At 48.3% G+C, this 18,548-nt stretch overlaps 1 protein-coding gene across 6 annotated transcripts in view; it reads right to left on the reverse strand.

Moving 5' to 3' along the window:
- The window catches only part of PAMR1 (peptidase domain containing associated with muscle regeneration 1), a 64,079-nt gene that overhangs the window by 15,319 nt on the left and 30,212 nt on the right, over positions 1-18,548 (reverse strand). For 5 of the 6 annotated variants that reach the window (XM_016206216.2, XM_016206218.2, XM_016206220.2 and 2 more), the window contains 3 exons: positions 13,984-14,098; positions 9,748-9,965; positions 7,852-7,959 (listed from right to left, as the gene is read on the reverse strand). In XM_016206216.2, coding sequence (XP_016061702.2) covers positions 7,852-7,959; positions 9,748-9,965; positions 13,984-14,098 — 441 coding nt within the window. Of the gene's footprint in view, positions 1-7,851; positions 7,960-9,747; positions 9,966-13,983; positions 14,099-14,216; positions 14,306-18,548 lie in introns of all 6 variants that reach the window. The other variant, XM_016206221.2, reaches the window with a different exon arrangement.

An 18,548-nucleotide genomic window follows, 5' to 3' on the forward strand; every position in this document is an offset into this window, starting at 1 on the left:
GGTGCTGGAAACCTGATTTTTCACGAGACGAACACCCAGAGACAACCCACTGGATGGGCCCCTCTCCTCCTCATTTTTTCCTATTCAGCTTACATGTGAGTTTGGTGCCTCTGGACCAAATCCAATCGCTTTTACTCCCACAGGGTCTTCCCCAACCAGGAATAATAGCAACGACTGGTGATGTAATCCCCACTGAGAACCTTTTTTATCGCTTTCCAGCCGATGGCATTCTGCCCCCTGCTGTTTTCCAGTCCCCAGCGGGTGTGAAAGAGACAGTATCCATGCGAAATTATGCTTGGATTGCACACACTGCTATTTATTCAGCCGGCAGCAATTTGGAGGCTGAGGTTTACAATTAGCTATTTGATCTTAATCAGTATTGTCCTTGGCCCCTGGTACACTGTGTCTCATGGATACCACTTTTCCGGTGTTTGGATGGCCTAGTTAATAAAACAGCTGAAGTTGCCTGTGCCTAAGAGACAGGTCAACTTTGAAAAAGCTTCAGAAACTCCTGGTCATTTCACTTTGGTTCAGAATCAGCCTCGCACATCTTTCGGCAGACATGGTAACCAATGTAACTGGTAGAAACTTCGCTGTCCTCTACCTAGTGGATCTGCTTGGTCTCAGTCTCCTTGGGGCACCCCCAAATGTCAGAAGGTTTCTGAGTCAGCTCTGGGGGTGTGGTAGGGGTGGGAATAACACTAAACTCCCGGGGAACATGTCCCCCAGTGGTATCCACAGTCAACCATTCAAAATATAAGCAGTGCTCACAATGAAAATGGCCCAAGCTGAGCAGTTCTGCTGGTAGCCCTGGGAATGAAGGGAATGGCCTTGCAGAGGGGCCCTGAGCCGCTAAGCACATCTCAGCCCTAAGAGATCGGGAATTCTCACTGCCCACTTAGCACTCATCACTGTCACCGAAGGCCTTACGAGAGGAAGCTGTTGCTGGCACGTGACATTCTCCCTTGCACTTGAGAAAGGCTGAGACTGGAATTGTTTTATGGTTCTGCCAAAGAGAAGGAAAAATATATACTGCATAGCGCTGCCTTATGGCCTCTGGTACCTAACAGACAGCAAAGGCTTCGGCTGGATGAATATGTAAAGCGGGGAGGGTAACAGCACCTAGCCCACGGGGATGCCGTGACGATTAACCAGTGTCACATAAAGCACAGAGCCTGCCGGGAGTGAGAACGCGAGAATAATAACTACGGTGGTCAGTGGTCGTTGTTGTTTCTAACACTTGGGTACCAACAGGCATGCCTTGTGTCTACAAAGAAGAAGCTTTTGTCTTCTGCATCAGGGTGAGGGGCGGGAGCAAATGCCCCACAAGGCAGGAGCCTGTAAGGAAAAGTGGGGGCTCTCTAGCCTTTGTCAAGGGGCTGGAGTTGGTTTTCGGGGTCCATGGTGGCAGAGATGTTTGTTTCCGTCAGGAGTTGACTCTGCTTTGCTCTCATGTTCTACTCTACGCACCCTCTTCCCTGTTTTCTTGGCGGACAGGCAGCCCATTCCAGTAATAATGGATTACCTCTTAGTCCAGAGCCAACGCAAAATCTGCCTCCTGCACTGAGTCCTGCCTCGGTGACCTCATCGGCCAAAGCGAAAGCCAAGAGGCCTTGACAAGGCGCAGGCAAGTGGGAGCACGTGGCCAGTGGCAGGATGTGGGGCGGCCCTTTCCCCACCGATGGGCGCTCCATCCTGAGCTCTTGGAGACAGCCAGGCTGGGCAGCTGAGTATATGGCCTCACTTGTCCTCTTGTTATTTGCTGGAATGATGCTGTAACTAAAATAATTGCTGGCTAGCAAAGAGCACCCTTTATATGCATAACCCCCAAGGATCTTACCCTGAATGAGATGCAGCAATGCTTTGGTTAAGAGGCCAGAGGCCCATGGAGCCCAGCAGAGTTAATGCTAAAATGCTGCTTGGTCTACGGAGACTCAGGTTCACCCAACAACGAATGATCCAAATGATGAGGAAAAATTTCCCTTGAATTATAAAAACAAACCAACACCTCGATCCCCATACAAGGGCAGCTTCTACTGTGCTCAGTGACAATTTTGCTGTTCAGATCTAAACCCAACTGGGATGGCATCCCTCTAACTAAGCCGAGAAGGATGTCAGAGATTCATTTCCATGTTAGGGAGGGAGAATAGATGGCAGGCCCAGGTGGAAGGCAGTGTGTAAGAAATTAGCTGTCTGCTAGCTGATGTCCTTCCCGGGGCTCCTCCAGTCCCTGAGGGCTCTGAGTTATCAACTGCTTGTGGGTAACAACTACGGATTCCCTGGGAATTACCCCTGTCCCCATCATGCCCCCTCAATACAGATTGTTCATTCTCTTTTTTGATCCAACGAATTTGGATCATTCGTTGTTGGGTGAACCTGAGTCTCCGTAGACCAAGCAGCATTTTAGCATTAACTCTGCTGGGCTCCATGGGCCTCTGGCCTCTTAATCAAAGCATTGCTGCATCTCATTCAGGGTAAGATCCTTGGGGGTTATGCATATAAAGGGTGCTCTTTGCTAGTCAGTAATTATGTATAAGTAATGTATAAGTGATGCTCTGGAGTCCCCATCTCCTCTATGGCAACCAGGGGACTGACATCCACCCGCTACATGTTAAATGAGGGACTACTGAAAAATCCCACGAGAAAAAAAGGGAGGTGACCAGATAACATGAGGCTTGGGCAACGTGCTCTGGAACTTCCAGTTCCTCCCACCATTACTCCATCGATCATTCCTAACAGGCCCCTTGCTGGGCTCTCCTGGCTATGAAGGCTCCCCATCCATCATGTCCAATGTGGGTGTCCCCTCCTGGGATCCAGGATCCCTTTAGGACAATGACATTGGTGGTATCTACTTGCCCTTTTAAAACCAGATCTTTCTGACCTGCATGCAGGTAGAGTGGTAGCAATATTGTGATTCACAAAGATTTGGGGAGGGCAGTTCACAGAGGAAACTTAGAAAGTTGTGGAAGATTTTCTTAAACTCTGGAAAGAACCCTGAGGAAAGCCTGTCATAATCATCTAGTTTGTAGAAACTAGTGCTGTTGCCCTAACCCCTTAGCTAGAGAATCCCCTGCTTTCTGCCAAACTTTTCAACAGTCATAACTGGGTACCCAGGTAGTGATAAGAATAGTGGCTCCTATTACCCAGCTCAGTGCCCTACATGGATCATGCCATTCCACCTCCATGAACATTCTGAGAAGTGTTTAATATTATTTTTCTGAATGTTATAAATGGGGAAACTGAGGCTCTTGGGAGTTAAATGACTTGTTCAAGGTCACCTGGCTGGTAAATCACAGGATCAGTCAAACCAAGGCCTTTCTTACCAGAGGTCCAAGCTCGTGCCCCTGGAGTGCACCATCTCGCTATAGGCAAAGGTGCACCTCTCCTCCATATATTAAGGATAAGATAGGCCTCTAGAACTAAAAAGCCAGTAAACAATTCTACTTCTACAATGCCTCAGCTGAGAGATTCGAGAACAATTTGCATGAAGCCCACCAAGACCCCCAGCATATTATTTATCTGTGATGGGAAAGGCGACTGCCATTTACTGGGGGTCCCAGCACATTCTCACTGCATCAAGGTTAATGTTTGTGAAAACCCTAAAGCTCCTAACCACTTATTCTGATGAGAAGCACTGGTTGCCCCTTTGAAGCTGAAGGATAAAGTGTGCCTCTCATCCTGGGCTCTTTTCTTCCAGCCCTTGGGACAGGCTAGTGGGAAACCTTCCGATGCTCCAAAACCCAAGCGCATCCAGATTCCCCATTTTCTTTAATTAGTGGAAGCTGACTTGCTGTGTTCCAGGGCGCAGAGCCTGCAGGGTGAGCATTGTGCCCGAGAGCCGGCTTGCTTCATCCCACCTCATTGGGATGCAGGGGAAACCCCGGCCCCGTCAACTGGGCCAGACCAACAAAGGCAACATGGAAATTGGAGCAGGGCAATGAATCCCCGCTCTCCACTTTTTCAAAACAGGATTCCGACCATTTACTCAAGAACTTATTTTTGTCCTTGTGTTCCATACAAAGAAACAGGAAACTTCAGAGGAAAACGGGGGCCCCAGTTTCTTACATGGTGGCCCAAGGAGGTTGGGGTCACTGTGGGTGCTGGAAGGAGGCTGGCTTGGCCCCAAAGCTGAAAGGGGGGCCACTCTCCCCCTCTTTTTTTTTTTTCTCTCAGAGAAGGTCACCTGGGAGCAGGGAAAAGCTGTTCTTTCTTGGGAAACAATTAAGGGGGAGCCTGAGCATCGCAGTTTAAATACTGTAATTGCAGCTCTCACATCCTCTCACCAACTGAACATTGATTGTTTCTTATTCTTTTTTAAAAAATATGTTTTTATTGATTTTTTTGAGAGAGAGGCAGGGAAAGGGAGAGAGAGACAGAAACATCGATGAGAGAGAAACATCAATCGGCTGCCTCCCGCACGCCCCCTACTGGGGATCGAGCCCACAGCTCCGGCATGTGCCCTGATTGGGAGCCGAACCAGGACCCCCTGGTGCACGGAAAGTCCCAGCAAGGAATCTCCCCTCAGACCCATGGAATTCCTTTGAAAACCAATCCACTTCCAGCCTGACCCTAGTTTCTGAAATGCAACTTCCAATTCTTATTTCAAGGACTGCTGTTTATAACAGCTTATTTTGAAAATTGGTAAAACTTCTCAGTGGTACTTTTGGGAACAGCTCTCAAAAGTTTCAATATCCATACCCTTTGAACTAACAGTTCAGCAGCTACGAATTTATCTTACAAAAATACCTCTACATGTAAACCAAGAAAGATACGTTAGGTAGTCATTGCAGCTCTCTTCACAATAGTAAAAAATCAAGCATGATAACCAGTCCATCTTAAGGAACTGGAGGAATATGTGATTGTATCTACGTTCACACCGTGGAATATGCAGCTATTATTTCAAATGAGGTGGACCAGCGTGGACTAACCTGGAAAAAGCATCCATGATACAGGCACTGAAAACAAGCTGAAAACTGTATTATGCTTTAATCCACTTCTGTTTAAAACAAGGGTTCTCGACCTCGGCATGACTGACATTTGGGCCAGATAACTCTGTTGTGGGGGCCGCCCTGTGCATTGTGGGATATCTCGCAGCACCCCTGGCGTCTCCCCTTGAGATGATGGGAGTAGCACCCTCCCCTGCAATGATAACCAACAATGTTTCCGGACGTTGCCAAAGGTCCCCTGGGGGTGGGAGTGGGGGGATAACATTTCCCCCAGTTGAGAACCAATGGTTTAACATAGTGATATATAGACAACTTAGGTTTGCACACCAGAAAAAAGGTCTGGAAGGATACTCACTACATTGTTAACTGCTGGGAGCCAGGATGGGTCAGGAAGAGTAATGTTCTCCTTTTATTTTATACATCTCTCTACTGTTTGATTACAAGTATACACTTCTTCTATCATTAAGTAGAAAATCTATTTCTATTCCACCCCCACTCACAGACATACACATGCAATCAGGATTCTCTTCGGGAAAGAGTGACGGGTGGGCCTTACCTGGGAAGGCAAGTCCTTTGAAAGGACTCGTTAACAAGACACGATGTATAACCAGACACGTCAATTGCTCACACGAGGTCTCGCCAAGCCCTGTGGTGAGAATCGCGTCTGAGAGATTACGAACAATGTGAGAAATGTGAGATTCTAGCTCGTTTTGAGTTGGATGAAGAATAGTGTCTTCCACCCTCTGCTTCAAGCCCTTCACCTGCTCAGAGGAGCATCTGCCTTTCCACTGAGACATTAGGAGTACAGAGCACGAAAGCAGTAGCTATGAAGTGGACTCCCCTGATCAGATTTGGCACCATGTAAATAAAAGATGAAATTGTCACTAATATTTGCTTTGGTTCTTTTAAAGCTAGTTTCAAAAAAAAAACAAAACATTTCAGGGTTTGGAGAATTGCAGAATGCTTGGATTTCTTGTTAATCTTGAAAGTGTTTCCTCCAGGGAGATATTTTTCAGTTCATTGATATACTGATGAGAAAAACAATAAAGTTTTTTTTTCCCTTCTTTATTTTTCTAGATGATAGGCTGCCCTGGGGAAAAATGGTTAAGGTTTGTTCAAGAATTACAAGGTAAACTGCCACAGACAATTTGTGTGATGTTTCCCTCATTGAGTTAGTTGGAACTCATGCTGACTTTTCTAGAAGGAAAAACACACACAACCAAATCTTGTAGAAAATAAGATTCCCCACGTTGATCCAGCAAGTGACATGTCAGCTATCTGCCACAAATATTTTCACCTTGTTACAGCGACAGGGGACCAACGGAATTCCGGGTCTTGAACATTTTGAAAAGTGGCCAGAAAGGATTCTCTTTACATCTATGCTGGTGTTTTGAGTTGAGACAGTTTGTGAATCAAGTTATTAATCAGTTCATAGTGACATATTTCATATTCCTTTTCATCATGTTTGTTCTGTTTTGTTTTTCTGGAAAGAATAACAATGCTGAGAAGTCCATTTCTGGCTCATAAACTATTCATGAATATTTTACTCACAGCTTTTGGACCAATTTCTTTTTCCTCCCTGATTAGAGACCCAGCTCTTAAAGACATTTTAGCTTATTTGGTGATATTTTACTTTTTTATCCAACTTTACATTTTGTTAATCGATACTGTGCAGGTACTTGATCAGGAAATTGAGCTTCCTCTTTTTTGGTTCCCCGCCCTGAATCTCAGGATTTGCCACTATCAAGACTCCAGAGTCACTCTATAAACAAGTTCTTGAAACAAAGAGAAAGCAGCCTTTCTCTTCTCTGCCTTGCATGCAACACTGCAGGCCCGAACGAGGAACCACGAAGGGGAACGTCGTTCTCTAAGCGTCTGGCACGGCCACACTCGGGTCCGCTGGGCCAGACCAAAGCCAGGGCTGCTTTCAGCGCAGCACACAGCAGGCTCAAGGCCACGCTGCTGACACCACGGCTCCCGCCTGCCCTGCTTGCAAGGAAAATTCCGGAGCTCAATTATAAAATCTATGAACTCTCTAGAAAGTTTTACCCTTCGTGACAGCAGGGACAGACCTGGAGAACATGATGCTAAGTGAAATAAGCCAGTCAGAGAAAGACAAGTCCCCTATGATTCCACTCGTATCTGGAATCTCATGAACAAACTGAACCAACAAGCAAAATAGAGACAGGCTCGGAGAGAGAGCAGGCTGACAGCTCTGGTGGGGGCGGGCTGAGGGCCGGGGGGGGGGGCAGGGGACAGAGAGGGATTGAGCAACAAACAAAAAAGAGGAAGAACTCATGGACGGGGACAACAGTGTGGTGACTGTGGGGGGAGGGGAGTGGAGGGAGGCGGAGGAGGGTGGGGGGGGATAAATGGTGATGGGACAATGTATGAGCTTTATAGAATGCTGGCAGACCAGGTCCCTTATAGGCTGACCCCTGAATACCTGAGCATGCCAGTTAGAAGTGACTGTTGCAGACACTGTTGGTGCTCTGCCCTCAGGTGCCTTTTCACTCTATGGTGGGTCCCTCCCCTCCGCAAGGCTCTGTAGTGTCACCTCCACGGCCTGCACCTGCCATCTCTTTGGCAGCCTGAAGGCTGCTGGGCCCACTTGGCCCACACGCAGAGAAAGTGAGGCGCGTCCTCCTGCTTGCCCAGGCCGGCCCCCAGCCAGGCACTGGCCGCAGTGGGGAGCCGCAGCACAGCGCCCTGCTCTCAAGCCAGGCCCACGCTGCGATGAAGCTTACATGCCGATTAGCACCGAGGCTGGGATTCTGTCCGCATCACGTGCCATCTCGGACAGACCATCCCAGGCACCGGGAAACGACACTCCCTGCAAGCTCCCAAAGCCCCCTTCACGCCAGCCCCACGACACGCGTCAGCTCCCACCCCCGAGGCTACTCACGATTTTCACAGCGCAGCCCAGTGTAGCCCGCCAGGCAGGCGCACCGGTAAGAGCCGGTTTGGTCAAGGAGGCAAGTGCCATCATGGAAACAAGGGGACGAGGTGCATGCTGCAAGAGAAAAGGCAATTTCAGTGCCACGGTGTGGTGTCCGTGTCTTCAAGCCCAGGGTCCTGGCCAGAGCCCTTCACTTGTCTATTAAAAGTCTTCTTGGGATGTTTTTACTGCTTTTTCTGAATGCATGCCACTGCTGAGACTGCGGAGAACAGGTACTCATTAACTGTCACGTGATGCTGATGAGAGCTGATGTCCTCAAAGGCCTCACAAGTAGGCTCCAGACACCGACAGTCAGAAGAGCCCAAGCCCAACATGAACAGGCACACCCCAAGACTAAAGCACAAGCGCCTTTCACGATCCCAGGGGGACCTAGGGGACAGGCGCAGCCTGACGTAGCTTTAAATCATCTTCTTCAAGGAATCCCAGCCTCCTGGGTACTGAGGGAAAGAAGGGGCAGATGACCTTGAACAAGGTTGAACAGGGACTCCAGAATTCCCAAGGACACATTCTGCGAGCAGCAGTCCCTTGAGATGGTGAGAGATCTGGGCTCAAATGTGGTGGGGAAACAGTACTCGTGTTAGATGACATTAAGCAGATTTCCCATCTGCAGAACCTCTTAGAACGTTCCATGCCCTAGTGTGCACTGCAGATGTCTAAGGGTGCACATAAAGTCCCTCCTTTCACGAGCGTGTCTGACCTGAGGACCTGCATTCTGCAGTGTCTCTGGGACCATTTTCTATAAAGAGCACTTTGGGAAGCGCTCGTCTGCTTGTAATTCCCCAGCCCTCCGTTGATCTACCCCACGTGGAAGTCTGTCACCCGGTCCAGTTCAACAAGCCTGTGTCAGGGGCTTGCTCTGTGAGCGGCACTGGAGAGATGCCTGGGAGATGCACTGGGTGGGGGGTGGGACACTGGTCCTGCTGGAAGAACAGGGCTGAAGAAAGACAGACACCACTGCCAGCCACCTCCTTTCCGGAGACTTGTATCGTACGCTCCATAGGAAGCTTTCATGATCAAAGAGCCATTGCAATTTTTTAAATTCAGTATTTTAAAAAATAGAACTTCAAGCCAGAGCTTATTTTGCAAAACCTGATGTAATCCAATCCCAGAATAAGGAGAGCTGGGCTGACTACTTAGGATGGAGCACTTTGCTCCCCTTGCTCAAATCCTGCTTCGTAACAGGACAGGGCAGGAGGCATAGTCAGACTTAGATTTACTCATGAAGTAAGTGGCATTTACCACTGTAGTTTAAGATGTTTAACACCTATTTTACAGACGGCAAAGGGAGGCTCAGAGCACGCCGGGAGCAGGGCATGCTGGAGTGCATGCTGAGGACCAGACACCACGCTCAGCTCTTCATCTTCCTACTCCCAGAGTCCCCTTAATGGAGCAGGACCTATGGTTGTTCCCTCAGTTACTGATTAGGAAACTGAGGCCCAGAGAAGTAGAACTTGCCCAAGGTCACTCGGCTTCATCTGCCAGAGATCCAAGGCCAATGCTCTTAACCATGGCTGGCCCCCTAGTGTGAGCTCTAGAGCCAAACTGCTTGTGTATAAATCTCTGGTTCCACCCCCATAGCTGCGGGACCTTGGACAAATTACTCAGCCTCTCTGCGCTCCAGCATCTGCGCGAGGGAAATAGTGGTTCCCAGTTCTGGCTCTGGTGAACCTTCCAGAAATATACCTTGCCATTCCTCTCCTCCTTCTCAGTGTCCAGGCTCTCCTGAGAACCCGGCACGCTAGGCTTGAGCGGGGCTGAGCAGGGAGGGGCTCAGTACACAGAAAGGGGGTGCTCGTGTGGAGCACAGTCGCAAAACGCTACCTTTGTCTCCATGGCCCTTACCTGTGATCTCCTCAAAAATGGCGTGGAAGCCGTCGAAGTTCTTGGAGCCATCTGAATGGAAGAGCACATGGAGCGAGGAGCGCGTGCTTCTGATGGGAGCCGGCCGCTCGTTGCCACAGAAGCGCTTGATGATCTGGCTGTCGCTGTGGTCCCCATCACGGACCTCAACATAGTCATACTGGCACATGTAGTCAAACTCCAGGCTCAGCATGACAAACCTGTGGGGGGAGAAGGGGACGGCAGGACAGAGCGGGCCCCGGGTTGCCCTGAGACCCCTGAGAAAGTCTGAGGCCAAATGATGAACAGGCCTCTGGAAATTTGGTGCCACTGGCCTGATTGGATCGGAAACTGGTCCTGGAGAGTTTGAGGTCAGGTGAATATTTTTTAGTGGAGGGGTGTGTGTATGGACCCGGTGTGCGTGTGTGCACACACAGAGCATGCCCAGGTGAAGGGGTGCCATATGCCATTCAGGGAATCTTTGTACATGCTGGCTCTTCCTCCAGGGACACTTTTCCTCCCGGTCTGCATGGCGGGGTCCTTCCTATCCTCAGGCCTCCGTTTAAATATTCCCTCCTCAAAGAGGCTTCCCTGACAACTCTTTCCAAAGGAGATCCCTTGTTTTCTTTATGACATGCATACAAATGTTCATTTCTCATTTTTATCTCCTTGACTGTGTGAGTGTGTGTGTGTGTGTGTGTGTGTGCACCCGTGTGCACATATGCCTGTCTCCTCCTTGAAGGTAGAGTGGAACATGTCTTACTCCACTGTGCCCAACACAGTGCCTGGCATCCAGAGATGCCAAGCAGATATTGCTGAGTAGATGACTGAATGGATACTATGTTGAATTTTACAATTGGAGAATGGAAATACTATATGTTGTTCTACAAGAATAAATAAAGGAAAAACTCTGCACACTCTTCTGTTAGATGAAAAGATCGGAAGGTAATTATGTTCTTGGCCACAATAATTCATGCCCCAAAGAACAGAGAGTAGCACCCTCTCAGAATTTCAGAGCTGAGGGAGATCTGATCAATCTGTGATTACCTAAAAGGGGCCACGAGTTTGGAAATACTGGGATACATCAGATTGAAGTAGCAGAAATGACCCTAAGCTCCCACTTCTAAGAAACAAGAAAAGAGGCAGCCACATGCAGGGACAAGAGAGGAAAATGCATTTTTCAAGAGATGCCCAAGGGAATGCCTGCAACTTAAGTTTATAGCATGTACATCTGTACCTTCCCCTTCACCTTCTGGAGAAGTAAGAATAGACGGAAAAGCTCAGAATTGCCACTTGAAAAGCTATTCCTAGCACCTTGGGTAAAACCTCAAGTGCCAGAAGATTAGAGAACGCTGGGACAGAGTGACAATTGGTATATTTTAAAAGCTCTTAAAGGTCTTACTAAAAAGAATCCCAATAACTGAGTATCATCAGTGTTTATCTGACAAAAATATTTATCACAAAACCTTTCTAAGGAAGGGTAAGTCCCTTTAATTACATTTTGATTGACATCTCATCAGGATGCCACTGCTAACCCACTGTGGGCCTTGAGCTTCAGTCCCTTCTCTGGGCTTTGATATCTTTGTCTGCAAAGGGGAGGAGGGGGGACAAAGCCACCACTCCACAGAGATCAAGGCTTTTTCTGAAACTAAAATATAAGATATGCCAACTTGTATTTACATTCATTCGTTTGTTCACTTATTCAGCACATTTGTGACAAGCCCGCTCCCTGTCAGACGCTGTTCTAGGTGCTGAAAATGACCCAGCTAGACCCGGCGCCTGCCCTCATGGAGATGAGTTCCGACTCGGGGAACAGACAACAAGCATGAAAACCAGGAAACGTGGTAACTGCAGAGAATGTTAAGTGCTGGGAAGAGAATAAACCAGGCGAGAACATAAAGGGTGACTGGGGAGAGTAAACCTTTTACACAACGTGGTCAAGGAAGATGTCTCTGCAGACATGGTATTTGGTCACACACTTAGATGGTGGAATTCAGCCAGTCAAATGAAGGTCACAGGGAAGAGCAGTCCAGGCAGAGGAATCTGTAAGTGCAAAGGCCCTGAGGCAGCAATGAACTTGGCATGTCTGAGGGCCTGAAAGAAGGTCGGATGCTGCAAGGTGGTGAGTAAAGGGGACAGTGGTATGAACTGAGGTCAGCAAGGAGGGCAGGAGCTAGACCCTGCATGGTTAGGAGTTCAGATTTTACTCCAAGCTTGATAGGAAGGCACTGGAAGGTTTCAATAACAGAATAATGACCTGATACAGGATTTTAAAGGATCGCTGTAGTCACTCTGAGGAGAGGAGATTACAGAGCTGGCAAGAGTGGAAGCAGGGAAGTGAAATAAGAGGCCTTGAGAGAATCCAGGTGAGAAAGGATGGTGGTTTGAAGTAAAATGGTAGCAGTAGAGACAGATGTAAATGGACTTGAGGTGATTTTACAGCTAAGAAAAGAGATTTCTGTGGTGGCCTGGCTGTGGCAGGTGACAGGGGCATCAGGGCTGACTGCTCAGCATGTGGGCTGATTACTGTGCATATGCTTCAGAGAGTTTCCATCACTATTACTCTCCCTGGCCAGCAGCCCAGGTTTGACTAGAGGGAAAGAAATCTATCTATTTCCAAGGCTCCCTAGGACCTTTTCCTAGGCAGGTGATGTGCTTCTCAATCTCTCCACTATTTTGGACTTTGTTTTGGGGGATTTTATTTTGCATCCTGGATCTTGGAGAAGCTCTTCAGAGGCCCCTGAGGAGACCCATGGGCTTGGTCCCTGAGTTGCTGAAATGCTAACACGTGGCATTTAATACCTGCTCTTACCATCCCTGGTGGACCCTGCCTGGAGCCCATTAAGCAGAACAGTGTGGCCCCTCACTTGCAACTTGAGCTGACCTTCCTTCAGAAAGTCCAATTAATGAGCCCCACTCCCAACCCCAGGTCTTCAGGGAGTGAAGACACCAGCTACCAAGGGCCAATTTTGATGGGAAGAGATAAGAAAGGGACTTGTTTTGCTGGATCCTTACAATGCAGGATGCAGTGTTGCCCCTCCCAGAAGCCAGAGAGCCATCTGAGGAGCCAGCTGGCAAGGGGCAACCTCTGGGTGCATTGATCCATCTAGAAAATACTTATGGAAAGCCTGTGCCCTAGAAGATTAGAGATTTCCATCACTGCAACCTCATCACTGGTTAGAAAAGGGAGGAGCTAAGTGGACAATGTCCCTAGAAACCCAGAGGGTAAATGGGCCACTCCACTTGTCTACAAAGGAATAGGAGAGGTGACACAGGAGGCAGAGAGCACTTCTTTCAACATTTATTCATGCAGCAACTATCCATCAAGCACCTATGGTGTGTCCCATGTACTGTTCCAGGCACTAAGAACTGTTCCAGGCACTAAGACGCAGCAGTGAACAGTACTCACCAGACAGGACTTTCCTGCGCTACTTATCTATAGTTACAATAAAACCAGGTCTCTACTTGGGACTAGGGCATAAATTGAACATTTGTGTGGACCTCAAAGCCCCATAGAAGAAACAATTTGTCTTCCATACAAGTGAGAGAACTGGTTAATGTGTTACAGGAGTGGTGGTGGTTTTCTGAGAACATCAGTGAAAGGATCTGTGACAAGTAGGAACCTTGTTCTAGAGTGTAAATCCCCTGAAGGCTAGACTTGTGCCTTTCAGTTCTTCATTTGCCTCCCATGGAAGCCAGCCCAGTACTGAGTGAACAGGAAGACTCGGTAAAGATTTGGCCATGAATACATTACTCTCAGTATCTTGCTTTGTTGTGTTATCTTTGGGTCAAAATCAATGGAGCCCCACTGGTATAGGGTATAGGGCAGTGAATGACAAGCATTTAATTGGCCATAGTTTCTTTAATTTTAATTTTTATTTATTGATTTGAGAGAGAGAGAGATTGAGAGAAAGAGAAGCACTGATTTGTTGTTCCACCCATTTATGCATTCATCGGTTGCTTCTTGTATGTGCCCTGACCTGGAATTGAACCTACAACCTTGGTAACACTCTAACCAACTGATCTACCTGGCCAGAGCTAATTGGCCAAAGTTTTGACCAGGCCTTATCCCACTGAATCAATAAGAGGTAAAGAAAAAGGTTCTGATACACGTTTCCTGCTTTTAAGGATAAGGTGCTGATGGTTAGCCCCCTGGGTCACTAGGATCCAGGACCCTAGATCCCTTTATTGAGTTTCCTTATGACCCCAGCATCCCTGACTCTGACCCAAGCCCCTTACCTTAGCTGGATGATAAACCCAGGCTTGGCGTGAATGGTCCATTCGCAGTGAGCATTTAGGGGGTAGCTCTCCAAAAAAATCTGACCCTTCGAGGCTCGCAGAACCTGGCCACATTCTGAGAAGAGAAGATCGGGGCAGGGACTTTTGAGTCAATAGGAAAGAGATGGTAGATGGCCCCAGAGCCTTTGCGCTCATCCCATACCCTGAGAAGGAAATTACTATTTCTGAAGCACCTAGCAATGAGCCAGTCAAGTGCGTAGGATGATTCATTCAGTCCACGCAGCAGATCGAGATGGGAAGTGGTAATTATTCCAGTTTCCAGCTGGGAAAATAGATAACCGGAGAGTTAAAGAAATAACTAGCGTAGCTACTGAGGGCCAGAGTAGAGATTCCAACCTAACCGCACCTGACTGTACACAAGCCACTCTCCCATCATCTTCTCTGGGCTGCCATATGCCAGCCTGCTGTCCCTACCTCAAAAGGCTCAGAAAGCAGACCTTCTCCACAGCTCTTCATAGGACATTGTGGCTTTTGTCCAGAGTCTGCACCTACATAAGACCCTTTGGTCTGTGTTCCCTGCATATTCTCCACCCCACAAATATAGCCCCAAAGTGACTCTGCTGACTCACCTCCATCTGGTTAGAAAATCTATTTGTTCTATGAGCAATTATGTAATAAATGTCTCTCTAATGCATGACACTGGAGGGTGGATACAATGTCCAACTAGTTGGACTGGATTAGTGGGTTTCATTTTTTCTAGCTTCCAACCCTTTTTTCTCAAGCAAACTCTTATGAAGACCGCCAATTAAAACAGGGGCCCAAGAGGGGCTCTTGGTTAAAGCAGAAGCAGAACGACCCAAAGCCCTCCACCCTCATTATCACCCTGGTCCCTGTAGGTAATACAAGGAATCCCTAAGATTTGAAAACCACTGGACTGAGTCATCATTCAATAATATCATATTTAACATGATATAATTTATATTAAAGCACAGTTTTACAAAAGAGTTTGGAGGAAATGTTTTGAATTGGTTTTACAGAAAAATATTATCTGGGTCATGTAAATAAATGATATTTTCTACAAGAGTTGGCCACCTATGATCCATGGGCCAAAAGCGGCCCACTGCCTTTTTTTTGTAAATAAAGTTTTATTGGAACAGAATCATGCCCATTCTTTTATGCTTTGTCTATGTTTGCTTTCAAGCTAATAACAGCAGAGTTAAGTAGCTGCAACAAGAGACCATATGACCCACAAAAATGAAAATATTTACTATCTACCCCTTTACAGAAAAAGTTTATCTATCCCTGTTCTATACATAAATCCAGTTCTATTCAGAAATCATGAACTGTGGATATGCAATTATATTCAATAAGTACCCCCAAAGTATAAATTCTTATTTCTAAAAATAAAAATATTAATACCAGTAGGCACTGCTCCATGGCAAGATTAGGGCAGTAATATTCCCATGACGTTAGGAAAAGAGCCCAAACTCTACCTTTGACAAACTGTGAGGTCTGAGGCTTGTTACTTTTGTGAAAACTACTGCTAGGTGGCACACATCATTTCTTTATTGGGATTTTTATTGCGGCTGCCCTGCTCCCCCAGTGGGAAGCATCATCTACCGCTTTCCACTTGGGGCTCGTGTCTAGGCCTGCCCTCCAAAGGCCGTCCACTATGCAGACTCCTCCTTATGCCTTCACGGCCCCCCTCACTGACGGCCCAGCCTCACCCTCTCACTGGCCTCCGCTGCCACTCGCCCGCCTGCCCATGCTGCTCCGGCCACATAGGTCTCCTTTCTGTTCCCAGCTCTGGGCCTTGCCCTCGCTGTCCCCTTAACCTCGAAGGTGTGTCTTCCTCCACATCTCCTTCCTCTGGGAATTAACCCCAACTGCCACTTCTTCAAAGAGGCCTTCCTTGAGCCCCCAGCTACACTGGAACTACACCCTGCTACGGTCACTGTCATGACTACAGCTTTTCTTCATAACACATCTCACTGTTTGAAATTATCTAGTGTATTTGTTTACTCATTTTGGTAGAGCTGGTACCTTTCTAGTTTGACACATAGAACGGTACCTGGCACATAACAGGTGCTCCGTGAATAGGTGTCGAATGAATAAATGATATGATAGGCCAGGCACTAGCTAAAAGATTAATAACCACTCTCTCATTTAATTCCCATGAGAAACAGAGGGGAGCAGCATTCATCTCCCCATTTCCCAGATGCGGAACACTAAGGATGGAAGTGAGGAGACTGCCCTGAGGCCAGATGGCCAGGACATCAGAAGATGCTAAATCACTGTGAAGAATTGAGACTTCAGCATCCTCCTGCCCTTGGCTTCAGACAGTTTTATCCTCACTGGCTATGTGGGCAAGTTACTTCATCTCTCAGAACCTCAGGAAACCTGAGTCAAATGGGAATAAAACTGGCACCTACTTCATAAGGTTTTGTGAGACTTGAATCAGATTACGCACAGAAAGTCCTCAGCAGAAACATCAGTAAATGCTAGCTGGTGGCAGAGCAGGGACTTGAACTTGAGTCTGTCAAGTACCAGGGCTGGGTCTTGGCTGGTACCTTACACTGTCTTCGGGGCCTCCTGACCCAGCCCTCTCCCACTGCATTTTGAAATAGCAGGATTTTTCCACACGTCCCTCTCCAAGACACATTGACTCTTCACCACTCCCCCTGCTCGTCTGGAGTGCACGTTCCTCCCTCCTGCACACCTCACACTCATCTCCCCGTCTGCCCATCTGCTTCCCGGCTACGGAAATGATGCGTTGGGTGTGAGGGACAAAAAAAGAAATCTTCCTGCACAGCCTCCGCCCTTTGGGACTGGTAGCTTCCCAGCCGCAAGGTGTTAAATCTCAGCTCCCACAGCCAACCTCCTGCAGGGACCCACGTCAGAACCAGCAGCAAATGCTGTTTCCCGGCAAACGGAAGCTGGAGTCAGACGGCAGAGTCCCTGGGCCCCTCCTCACGTCCAGGGGGAGCTGGTGCCCAGTCCCAGTCTGGTCTCCTTGGCAAGGCCACTCAGGCATTGGCCCGCCCCAGGATCTCATGCAGCCTGTGGAGGGCTCAGAGCCCCCAGCCCCGTAGACGCTGGCCCCTGGCCATGCGAGACGCTAGACCACTTGCTCCTGCAGGCCCAGGACCTGCCCTTCAGAAGGAGCCAAAATTCCAAAACATGAGCGACATCGCGGTTATGCTTCATGGTGTTTTCTTCCTCACTCGGGAGGGGAGGGACAAGTTCCAGAGACAAAGAGGCACTTCTCGGAAATGTGCTCGGGGGAAGGGTATCAGGCCCAGGGGAGAGGAGGAAGGAGCCCGCTCCCACCCCACGTCCAGGGACTCCTCCAGCTCCCTTTCCACTTCTGTCCCTAGCAGGGGAGGTGGCGGGCCTCGGTGCAGGGTGCTAACTGCACCTCTCTGTCTGGGGCAGAACAGTGAACACAGCTGAGTGTCCCCGCCAAGGAAGTACTGCTGGCCAACCAAGCAGGTGGTCCTGCGTCTGAAAGACCAGGCGGGCAACGGGCCCGAAGACGTGCTCAGATTCCTTGACAATGTCCTGCTGCAGGGGAGGAAGGGGTGTGAGTGTGTGTGTGTGTGTGTGTGTGTGTGTGTGTGTGTGTGTTTGACTGTAGGGGAATTTGCCATTGAAACCAGACTGTCGGCTGGGCCCTCAAATCCTGGACTCATCTCCAAGCCACCCACCCACCCTTCCCCATTGCTGCAAGCCAAAACAGGAGAGATGGCTGGATAGATCCTGTTTCTGCAGAGCTGCAAGGAGATTTGACTCTTTTCTCAACCAGTAAGAGAGCTGGAAGGTTCCCAACGAAAACGAACACCCCAGCATTCAGACAAAAGTCTTGTTGTCTCCAGCAGGGAGGGGGTGGGGGCAGGAGAGAGACACAACATCCTTCTGAGAAGTGGTTGAGTTTCTTTTTTCTCTGTAATCTTTCCTCTTAAGGAAAAAAAGTACAGAAGAAAGTATTCAGGCAGAGAGAGGGATCTGCACTTTCCTTCCTCCTTCAGAGATGGCTCGGGAGACAGGGCCCGGTGGTTTAGGGGCGGCCTGGGAAGCCAGACTGCAGCCAGATAGCAGGTCACCCTTTAACCAGCTGTGTGAGCCCAGCCAAGCTCTCCAGATTCTCTAAGCCAAGGGGTTTCCTCCTTTGGAAATGAGAATAGTAGTAGAACCTACTGCCATGTTGTATTTTCCTATTTGTCTGGTCTAAGGGTTAAATGAGATCGATATTGTATATAAAGCATTTAGCCCAGTGCCTGGCACATGGAAATGCTCAATAAATGGAAACCAATGCTATTTCTCTTGGGTCTTGTCTGGATCTGAGACACTATCTTGGCACAAGAATGACAGGGACAGCCCACGTTCTGACCACTGCTCCAGGGTTCATAAGAGCCTCATTACATGATTGGCTAGAGCCTTAAACCCATTAGGCCCAGGAGCCCAGACAGTGATAACAGAACGAAGGCCTGGATGATGACATGGGAGTGAGCCATGTACTGGGCCAGGAGCTGGAAGAGAGCTCGCACCTGCCACGTGATTTGGTT

Source organism: Miniopterus natalensis, chromosome 11 (assembly GCF_054644295.1).
Source record: "Miniopterus natalensis isolate mMinNat1 chromosome 11, mMinNat1.hap1, whole genome shotgun sequence".
NCBI lineage: Eukaryota > Metazoa > Chordata > Mammalia > Chiroptera > Miniopteridae > Miniopterus > Miniopterus natalensis.